Source organism: Mastomys coucha, unplaced genomic scaffold (assembly GCF_008632895.1).
Source record: "Mastomys coucha isolate ucsf_1 unplaced genomic scaffold, UCSF_Mcou_1 pScaffold15, whole genome shotgun sequence".
Lineage (NCBI taxonomy): Eukaryota > Metazoa > Chordata > Mammalia > Rodentia > Muridae > Mastomys > Mastomys coucha.
Window position 1 is genome coordinate 129,309,830 of NW_022196897.1, and position 11,203 is coordinate 129,321,032.

The 11,203-nt window shown below is 45.7% G+C and overlaps 1 protein-coding gene and 1 long non-coding RNA gene across 2 annotated transcripts in view; one reads left to right on the plus strand and one right to left on the minus strand.

Moving 5' to 3' along the window:
* Positions 1 to 7,642, minus strand: part of LOC116091058 — a 27,721-nt gene extending 20,079 nt beyond the window's left edge. The window contains exon 1 of the long non-coding RNA XR_004118923.1: positions 7,517 to 7,642. This is a non-coding gene — a long non-coding RNA (uncharacterized LOC116091058). The remainder of the gene's footprint in view (positions 1 to 7,516) is intronic.
* Banf2 (BANF family member 2) overlaps positions 1 to 11,203 on the plus strand; it is a 42,725-nt gene that overhangs the window by 30,029 nt on the left and 1,493 nt on the right. Inside the window, exons 2-3 of the mRNA XM_031372093.1 lie at positions 1,110 to 1,228; positions 4,463 to 4,591. Of these exons, the coding sequence (XP_031227953.1) occupies positions 4,466 to 4,591 (126 nt within the window). The 5' untranslated portion in view covers positions 1,110 to 1,228; positions 4,463 to 4,465. The remainder of the gene's footprint in view (positions 1 to 1,109; positions 1,229 to 4,462; positions 4,592 to 11,203) is intronic.

Genomic DNA, 11,203 nt, shown 5'->3' on the forward strand with positions numbered 1-11,203 from the left:
TGTCTCTGTCTCTGTCTCTGTCTCTCTCTCTCTCTCTCTCTCTCTCTGTGTGTGTGTGTGTGTGTGTGCTCATGTACTCAAATGCTTGTGCATGTCTGCATGCGCACACACATTTTCTTCTCTTCACTAAAGGCTGGGTCTGATGCTTATAAAGGAAAAGTGCCCATATGAGTGTTCACTGGGGGTACCCTAAAGACTCTGAAGAGCCTGCCAGCTGCTGGAATATCTTTCCTAGGACACTTCTTGCTTTCCTTGCATCCCTCAAAGCCCTTCTGCCATTCCTCACAAAGTCTACCCAAGCCTATCTCTCATCTGTCATTCATTCTTCCATCTACCAATGTTTTCACCACTGTCCCACAGAATTCTAGATTGCAAGGACTGTCCTGAGCAAGTTTACGAGTGTCTGTGGACTCACCCATTAGATGTCAGTAACACACACACACACACACACACACACACACACACACACACACTGGTCTCCCATTTTGACAAGCAAGAATTATTCTCCTGAAGCCACTTCACCCCTGACTGTGATCCATTGATGTCATCCTTTCCTTGTGATCCCTGCTGTGGGTCTTAAGAGGGGGAAATACTCCTGCCTTCTCCCTTTGATGTGTTTGCAGGTATTTCAAGGAACTGAGTGGGTTCAGGTGTGGGAAAAACAAGCATGCCAATTGTTGCCTTCTTTGTCGGCCGGGCTGGTGCACTGATAACATTGCTGTAGTTTCCATTTGTTCTTAGGAAGAGTGTGGGGGTGGGGGTGGGGGGGAGCAGGTTATCTTAACAGATGGCTAAGGTGGATAGGGGGTAGAATTTTCCCTGGGCAAAGTTAGCATGGCCCATGGAACTTCCAGGCTATTCCTTACTCAAAAATGGTGAACCTGATCTGGGCTGCAGCAGACCACAAAATCCAACCATCACTCAGAGGATCATGGGTGCTGAGGTGTTCCTCTGCTAATGCTGGCCTTGAACAGTCTTTTGTATTGGGTGAACGATACACAGAAGAAAAGGGTTAGAGTCTTCCATATCATGGTTAGAGCTCATCTGCAGATCTGAGCAGCAGCGTCAGAGGACTCTCCACAGCCTCTCCTGTCTTCTCTCCTCCCCAGGGTCTGCTGACAGACAAGGCTCTCGAAAACCAGCTTTCAGATCTATCCTTTCTCCAAGACGTTCCAAAACGAACGGGAGGGTAAGAAGGCGAACAAGAGGAGATCTGCTTCGAAGAAAGGTCAGGAGGGTGGGGCAGGAGAATGATGAGCTGGATGCATCTGATCACACATTTATGTTGTCCAGTGTCTACCACGTGTCAGCCGTGGTACCCTAAGCATGAGGGATGGGCTGCAGTAGGGAGAGACAATCGAAGTCCTTGATTCCTCATGATCTACTGGGTATTTATGCAGTAGATGCTCTATTACTCTATTATGATACTGGATAATTAGCCCCTACTCAGGGAGCTCATGACTTTTGAAATCCTACAGGAAGAGTATATATATGTACACACACACACGTGTGTGTGTCCATATGTGTGTGTGTACATTATTATATATATATACATTAATGTAGATATACATATATTATTCAGGCCAGAACTTCCATTGTAGGGCCTTGTGTATGATAATATGGATTAGAGAAAGCATCTGTTGAAGCTTTGCAGGGAAAAAGAACTCTGTTTCCCTTTGGAGGAGGGAGTGCTCTTTGCAAAAACCATGTCAGGCCCTGGGGCAACCAGATTCTTTCTGAGAACATAAGGTAAGAATTGAGCTGACGAACAAAGGAAGGCTGAATCAAGAATGCTATCTTGGTCCAGACATAGCTGAACACATTTGAATGTTCAGATAATTAAATCTTGTGTGAGCCATTTAAAACTGGATTTTCTGTCCCTTGAATCACAAGCTGAAACAGATTGCTATCAAGAAAGGGATGCTGCAGTGAACAAGCCCTCAAACGTGGGATTGGCTGAGAAGAGATGGTCAAGTCAGAGCAGCAAGGAAGATAGCGATCATTGCTCAGCAAAAACCAAAAACTGGTTATGCTAGGACACAGACCTTACACAGATAGAGCCAGTGCTATGACGCAATGCATAGTCCCCAAATTCCCTGATGCTGAGAATCTAGCCCAGGGTCTTGTGAATACAGGCAAGGTGCTCTACCATTGGGGTTAATATGACTAGATTAAGAAGTATCTAGAACTGGTGTTTGTTTCCAGAAAAGACTGGCATGTGAGACACTAAGTGGGGAAAGCCTGAACCCGAGTACAAACAGCCCTATTCAAAATCTAGGGGCTTGGTGGAAAAAAGCTGGATAAGAAGGAAGCCAGGGTATATATAATTCCCTTTTTCTTCTTGAGCGAGTGTGTCAAAGTATGGTTTTGGAAATACTTCAGTCCATCAAGGCACGAAAGGCATGATGGGATTAGCCCATGGTGGAGGAGCACATGGCAGGGATTCCTCACTTTGTGGTAGTCTGGGAAGCAGAGAATGTGGGCCAGAGGCCCCTCTAAAGGCCCCTCCCCTCTGTGGCCTAGTTTCCTCTTAGCCAAAGCCCTTCCTTCTAAAGGCTCCTTGGTCTTTCAAATAGTACCCCGTCCCCCAAGCTGGGGACCAAGTGTTCAAAATAGGAGCTGGTGGGGGACTTTCAGATTCAAACTATGACAGAGTCCAGAGCTTGAGGAGTTTCTTGTTTGTTCGTTTTGGGGGATGGTTTCATTTGTTTGTTTTGGTTTCTGGAGATCTATTCCAGGACCTTGTGACCATCAGACAAATGTCTTACTGCTGAGTGTCACTCCTGTCCCCTGTGTGGAGAGGTTCAGGATATGAGCTACTACTAGCAGTCTTGATGAAGTGCCTCAATTGTACCATGTCCAACCTCAGTCTGAACTTTGGCACTTTATGATGCCCATCACAGAGTTTGATAAAAGCTAAAGTACAAGTATGACAAAAAAAAAAAAAAAAAAAAAAAATCACCATCAGGTGGCTAAGAGAGGTCAGTTAGGCAAAGAAAGCAGGGTTTTTTTTAAATGTGTTTCCTTATGACATTTTCTTTTAAGCTTTTATATTTATCATTATTGTGGTGGTGGTGGTGATGATGTGTGTGTATGTGTATGTGTGCATGCGCCATGGTGTGCATGCGCCATGGTGTGCATATGGAGGCTGGAGGACCACTCTATGAAGTCCATTCTCTACCCCTGCCTTCACACAATACCCTAGTTTCATTTTTGTTGCTGCGACAAACAAGCAAGGTGTGGAGGACAGGATTTATTTCAGCTTACGATTACCATCATTGAGGGGACCCAAGCAGCTAGTCACACTTCATCCACGGTCAAGAGCAGAGTGGAGAGAAAAGAATGGACCGAAGCTACCTGCCTGCTCAGCTAGCTTCCTTCTGTTCTATATAGTTCAGCACACTTTGCCTAGGGAACAGTGCTGCCCAAGGTGAGCCAGGTCCTCCTACAGCAATTAACAATACAGTCCCTCACAGACATACATGCACATCAGCTAATGTGATTGAGCAAATCTCTCATTCAGGTTCTCTTCCCCCCCCCCCTCCGTGATTCTAAACTGTGGCAAGTTGACATTTAAAACATAGCCATCACATATGGGCTTAGAGCAGTAGTTCTCAACCTTGGATTGTAACTCCTACAAGGGTCACATATCAGATATCTTGTGTATCAGATATTTGTTACATTTGTAACAGTAGCAAAATTACAATTAAGAAGTAGCAACAAGGCCTGGCGGTGGTGGCGCACACGCCTTTAATCCCAGCACTTGGGAGGCAGAGGCAGGCAGATTTCTGAGTTCAAGGCCAGCCTGGTCTACAGACTGAGTTCCAGGGCAGCCAGGGCTACACGGAGAAACCCTGTCTCAAAAAACCAAAAAAAAAAAAAAAGAAGAAGTAGCAACAAAATAATTTTATGGTCACCACAAAGTGAAGATCTATATCAAAAGGTCGCAGCATTAGGAAGGTTGAGAGAACCACTGGTTTAGAGGATTAAACTCAGGATGTCAGGCTTGTGGCCAGAGCCTTTACCCACTGAGTCATCTTATCAGCTGTTTCTTGTTTTTTTTTTTTTTTTTTTTTTTTGGTTGTGAGCCTAGCCTTTACTGGCTGAGCCATCTCTCCAGCCCCACCAGCTGTTTCTTTAAGTGTGCCGGGTGAAAGAATCAGAAGGGAGCTTGGAACTCTTAGCATCAAGCTCACTTTCCGCTGTTGTGGGGTTGGATTGATCTAATTCTTCCACAGTCTTCAGCGTGCATTTCCTCCATCCAGGTGTGAATGGAAGCATAAAGGCCTGCAGCATAGGACAGTACACCTGGCATTTTAAAGTCCCCAGTATATACTGAATGACAGATTCCAGTCTGCCATCTGTTGCCCTCCATCCCTGGACCAAGAGACCTCCCCAGTGTCTACTGTAGTATGAGCAATTAGACATTGCCTAACCCTTTCTCCACCCATGTCTATTGCAGGAGATGGACAACATGTCTCCCAGGCTGAGAGCCTTCCTCTCTGAACCCATTGGGGAAAAGGATGTGGCCTGGGTAGACGGCATCAGCCATGAACTTGCCATCAATTTGGTCACCAAAGGTTTCAACAAGGTGCATTGCTTTTTTTCTTCTCTGACTCCTCTTTCTAACCTGTCTTCCTTTCATCCTGCCAGATGGCAGCCCCTGCCATGTGTCCCAGTGACCATCAGAGGAAAATGCTGTCATTTGGCAGGGTGCCACAGGCTTCACTGGTGCTGACCCCAAGTGCTTAGGGGCATTCAAGGCTTGTAGATGATGGGCAAATAGGATTGAGCCTGTGCAGAGCAGCTGAGACTAGCAGGAACAGCTCAGCGTTCAAACACTCAGGACTTGATAGAGCTAGGTCTACTACGGAAGTCTGAGACAGAACTGTTAAGACAGATGACTCATGTGCACTCCCACCTCTGTCAGGGCACCTGCATAACCATGGTGTGTTGAGAGCCTGCATCCTGAGACATCCACCCTGGTGAGGAGATCAGAGTCATTCTAAGATGCATTCCCAGAGCAAGATGGCCTTAGGGATAGCCAGTGGGATCGGAATATCTAGTGACCATTGCTGTAACAAAATACTTGATCTAGGGATTCTATAACGAAAGGGTTTCTTCTTAGCTCATAATTCTGGAGCTTGAGAGACCACTATAGGATGACATTATGTGTTTGGCCTCTGAAAGGATCCTTCCAAGCACATCAAAGCATGGCAGAATGGTGCCATGGGCTGGGGTGAGGAGATCACAGAGCGAAGTAGAAAGCCAGAGGATAGAGAAGGACCAGTCTGCTCTTTGTTTACCCATTTATTCTGGTGCTGCGGATTGAATTCAGGAAGTTACATTTGCTAAGCATGTGCTCTGTCACAATCTACCCCACCCCCAAGGCCCCATTCATGCCCATTTTTGACAAATTGCTCTCTTTAAAACTAATCAGGGTCCCATGAGAACAATATTGTTCCCTTCCAAGGCCAATGGCTTTAATGAGCAAGTTATCTTCCACTAAAGGAAAAAAAAAATTAAGAGATCAGGAGCTGCTGCATGTGTGTGTGACTGACATTGTATTTGTTTTGTGCCCAAATCTAACATCTGGGCCATGGTTTCTGGCGCTACACTGTACCTGTTATTACATATTGTGAATCTCACTCCCAAGTGAATATCCACTTGGTGGTATTGTCAGGAGAGTGGATCTACATGGCTGAGGGGACTTAATTCCTACTTTCCTCCCAGATAAAGGGAAAGGACCAATCCCAAGCAGCTAGTGATGGAGGTAAGTCTGACTAAGGGGGAATTTTAAAATTAAATATCCTTTCCTTTAAAGAGATGATCATTCTCTTTCTTTCTTTTCTTTCTCCCTTCCTCCTCTTCTTTCCCTCCTCCTCCTCCTCCTCTTCCTCCTCCTCCTCCTCCTCCTCCTCCTCCTCCTCCTCCTCTTCTTCTTCTTCTTCTTCTTCTTCTTCTTCTTCTTCTTCTTCTTCTTCTTTTTCATAATATTATTTTTCTCCTGGTTATGAACAAATACCCAACACAAAGCAACTTAGGGAAGGAAAGGGTTATTTTGGCTCACAGTTTAAAGTCATACAGTCAATACCGTGGGGAAGGCATGGTTCATAGCATTGCCACGAAGCCAGAAAGGAGACTGCCATTGCTCATTTGGCTTTCTCCTTTGCCCACTTTTTTTTCAATCTGAGCCTCCATCTTTAGGATGGTCCCACCCACAGACAATGTGGGTTTTCCTGCATTCAGTTAATCTCTCTGAAAACAACTTCACAGAACTAGCCAATGAAAATGCAGCTCATGGAGGTATTCACTTTCTGTCTACTGCAGACACACCAGGAGAGGTATCTTTCAGGGCCTTATCCATCCTCTGTCTTTATCAGCCTCTGTTGAAGTGTGAGCATCATTTTCTTCTTCTTCTCTCTCTCCAGGCTGAGTTCTCATATTTGCCCTGAACAAACATTGCTTCAGGGGCCACACTTGTTCAGGAAACATTCTTGGCATTTTCCCCAAGGGCACTGGCTCTCTCAGTGCCTTTTGCACCCTTGCTAAATGCCTGGTGGGATGCAACTCCATGGCTGCCCTCACACCTGCTTGCCTGGGGCTCTTCACTCAGCCACCAGCTCTCTCCCCAGCCACTAGGCTGCTAAACACACAGGGAACAAGGAGTCACTGGTCTGCAAGGGGGCCCTCAACTCTCTCTCAGCTCTTGGGGTGGGTGTGAATAGCACAGACATCTTCCAGCTCACTAGTCCTTCTAATGCAGAGGTTTTCAGCCTTCCTAATGCTGCCACCCTTTAATACAGTTCCTCATGTCGTGGTGACCCCCAACCATAACATTATCTTTGTTGCTATTGGTGACCCCCAACCATAACATTATCTTTGTTGCTATTTCACAACTAATTTTGCTACTGTTATAAATCATAATATAAAGAGCCGTGTTTTCCAATTGGTCTTTGGAGGGTCATGACCCACAGGTTGAGATCACTGTTCTAGGGCCTTCTCCTTTGTCCTGATGCTGAGGTTTCAGCATCTCTTCTGCAGATGCTTGGTGTAAAGAAAAGGAATGTGTGAGTCCTTCCATACTCTCTCGGAGCCTTGAAGACACCATGAACTGGTCTATTCCTCATGGTTAAAACCATGATTTTAAAACTATTGATTCATAGCATGCAGGAATGTGTGCCGGTAGTCTCAGTGCCCGGGGTGATTGAGACTGGAGAGGTATTTCAGCTTCTAGATTCAAGATCAAGCCGGGAATCACAGTGAGACCTGACTTCAAACAAACAAACAAACAAACAAACAAACAAACACCATGGGCTGGAGGGATGGCTGAAGGATTTACCATGTCTAAGTAGAATCCCTGAACTCACGACCGAAAGCCTGACATGTCTATAACCCCAGCACTAGGAGGCAGAAACAGGAGACTCCTGATTTTGACCTTTGACCTCTACACATGTATAGTGTGGCATATAGGTTCCCAGGCACACCCTCTCTCTTTCTCTCCCCCTCCCCCCACTTTTCTTTTTAAAGAAGAAAACATTAACTATTGACTCACCAGAGCCTTTTCAGGATCTCAGAAGCAGAAAACTGCAACTAGTCTTTCTGGTTCCTCTGCACCTGCTGGTCACTGGGGCAACCAGCTTTGGCCTGAGGACCAAAATGCAAAGCAGTAACTACTGGCCCTGCGCCTGCTCACCCCTTGTCTGCGTAGACATGGGCTAAAAATATCAAACATGCCCTTTAATGCTAAATCCTTCCCCTAAAAAAGGAATGTAAGACATCTCATAACATTTTTATTGATTACATACTGAAATAATATTTTGAAAATATGGGAGAAAATGAAGTATGTTATTGGAATGCCTTTCATCTTTTTTCTTCTCTTTTATCCTTGCTGTGGACTCTAGAAGATTAAAATTACTTATGTGGCTGGCACATTGACTATTTCTCCAGGGCAGCATTGGTCAAGATTTACCAGTGGCAGGAGAGCTGCTAGGTAGAACGGGATGAGATGAGTGGATAAGTTACCACGTGTGTGGTGCCAGACTCACCACACCAGGGCTGGAGTTCTATCTCCCTATGCACTGCCACCTACACAGAAAGCCAGACTGAAAGTTTAAGCCAGGAGCATCTGTGCATCTCCCTCTTCTAGCCCGGGACCGTGAAAATGGCCAGTTTCCTCCGGAAGTCACTTTATTGGGATTTGAAGAGATGCTGAGCTCAGGACCAGGAGGCCCCAGGACTGTCAGTTGCTGCTTCTTCCTGTCCCCAGGTTCTCAATGCTGAACTGCTCAGAAACCCAATCTCTCCCATCCTCTCTGCGGGCACTAGACCCCACCATCTGACCTGTGTATCAATCCTACAAGGAACCAGATACTTAAGTTTGGAGGTTACACTGCATAGTGTTGTGAGATAAATATAAGGCAATGAATGATAAATACAAATGAACGTTGAATTTTTTAAAATAAATGAATAATGTAATAAATAATATGAGCATGTCTCAGAAGCATAGAGAAAAGAGAAGAGAGCCAGATCCTGCTGTGGGTTGAGTACTCACACTGAGGACTCTGTGCTTTAAGCCTGGAGTGACTGAGAAACACTAGGTTGCCACTGGACATCTCTACCAAAGACCACAGCATGTATGCTTACCGAGAGGAAACCAGAAAAGTCATATAGACACAGAGGTGTCTTACAACAATGAGGGGTGCCCTCTGTACTGGGGCTTGGGGCTGCTAATCAAAAGCAAGGGGAAGTGCTGGAAGCTTGATAATAAGAGAAGCCACAATAGCTCCTCTCTGTCTGACAAGGCCAGTGCCATGATGAAAGTCTAACATTTTAATGAGTGCAGACTTGGGCCAGTTACCTAGTTTGCAGGGCCCAGTGTTTAACCATACTATAGTGCATCACTTTCCAGCCTTTTGGCTAGGGTCAAGTGTAAGTATATTAAGTATTAAGACAGTGGCAGCAGAGCAATTGAAAGGAGCCCATGGCTGCTCTGTGTGTAGAGCCTCAGGCAACTGCATGGATCAGCCCCTGGTGCAGATTCAAATTGCTGCAGTTTAACAAGGATACTAGTCATGAGAGACTAGTTCACTCAACTTGAGGAAGACCCTGGCAGAATTTCCCTGTGTGGACTTGGAGATGGGACAAGTCTGCCCTTAAGCCACCATCTGTTACTACAGGAAGAAATGCACATATCAGGCTTTGGTGTGGCCACTGGCCAGGGTAATGGGTAGAAGCTCCTCCCTGGGGTATCTGTGTTTCTATACTACTCCCCTTGCCTCTGGGATTCTGATTAGGGATTCATTTTCTGGAGTTGGTTAGGAAACCAAAAAGACATTGGATAAGGCCAAGCTGAGGGCCATGAACTCCCCCTCTCCTCCAGGAGCAATGTAAAGCCCTCAAGGGTAAAGCACGAAGGCAGGCAGTCTCTATACTCTCTGGAAGATGCCAGCGTGGAACTCCAGGGAAAGCCCAGAGGGATGGAGGGTCAGATTGCAACTTGGCTCAGAGACCCATCTCCCTGCCATGCCATGTTCCTGGAAAGCTTGCCTGTGTCCAGCCTGCCATGCATTCCTGGGCTTCCTGGCTGCTTAACCCTGTGGGCTGCAAAGGCTCTGATTACCACACCAGCTGATGCTGTGGCCAGCCTCAGAAACAGGCAGAGGATTCCTTCACCTCCAGACTGGACGTCCACCTCCAGATGGCTAGAATATGAATGAGCAGGGTGGACAGAGGTAGGAGTGTCAACCTCTCCGGTGTCCCTTGTTTGGGACACCATCTCAACTCGGGTTGGGCAAGGCACCCATGAGAATCAAATGAATTGAATGAATATATGCCAGGTGTCTACAGCCTTGGGTGGCCTGCCAACGTGCTCAAAAGCATCACTTCTATGTGTCAGTTTTTCCTCCTGGTGCTGAGGACCAGATCAAAGACCTTGTGCTTGCCAGAAGAAAACTCTACTGCTGAGCTAAATTCCCAAGTCCTGCAACTTGTTACTGAAAACTCATTGACGTTTCTTCTCCAGTGAAGCTCGAGGTGTATCCTGCTGAGCTCCTCCACAACTGTCACACGGGCCTCAGGGAACACTCAGTGACTGCCAGGATTTTAAAATCCTGATTTAAAACCATCTGGGCAAAATTCACCAGTGAGAATAGGAGGGTGCTGATTATGAATGAGATCACGTTAGACCCTAGGTTTTGTTTTTATTTTTTATTTTAAATACAGTTGTACCTTAAAATCACTACAACTACATAGCGGCTTTCTCTTTTCACCAACTAGACAACACCTAAAAATAAGCTCTGAGGGGTGTGTGTATGTGTGTGTGTGTGTGTGTGTGTGTGTGTGTGTGTGTGTGTGTGTGATAGCTCTGTGGTAGAGTCCTTGCTTAGTATATGCAAACCCCTAGGTTTATCTCAGCTCCACAACAAATAAATTTAACAAAACCCTACAAACTCTAATGCTTGGGCACCTTTTGTGACTAGGATTCAGCTTTTTAAAATTTCATATGCATATGAAATTGCGCACGCACACACACACACACACACACACACACATACACACACACACACACACACGCACCAGGCTAGAGAGCCCCCAAACCATGCCCCAGAGACATATATATGTACACTCTGACCTGAAACCTAGCCTCTTCCATTTATCTCCATTCATGGTCCTGATGTCTTCCTAATTGTAACAGTCTGATATTGTGAAAGCTGTGGAGGATAAGCAGACAGAAAGCTCAAAATGACAAAATTGCTATAGAACCTGGAGTCAGAGTACACTTACTATATATGCCCTTCTATGTGGTTTACATCTTTTTGTTTTGGGGTGTATATATGTGTTCTGTGCACAGAAGTGCACACACAGCAGCTGGAGTGCAGTGTCACTGCCTTGCTCCGTCATCCTGTCTTGCTTTCTTGAAACAGTCTTCACTGAACCTGTAGGTAGGCGGTTGACCAGTAAGCTCCAGCAAGCCCTGACCCCACAATGCTGGAACGGTTAGAGGTACATGCATGACCACAGCCAAATTTTATGTGGGTACTGGGACTTGAACTCAGGTCCTTGTGCTGGCACAGAAAATGTTCTTATTCACTGAGCCATCTCCCCAGTCTCTAATTTTTTTTGTACATTAATTGTTATAGTCTACAAAGTAACGGCTTTTGTGGTGGTATTTTCATACATCCATGTCATTATACTTTACTCT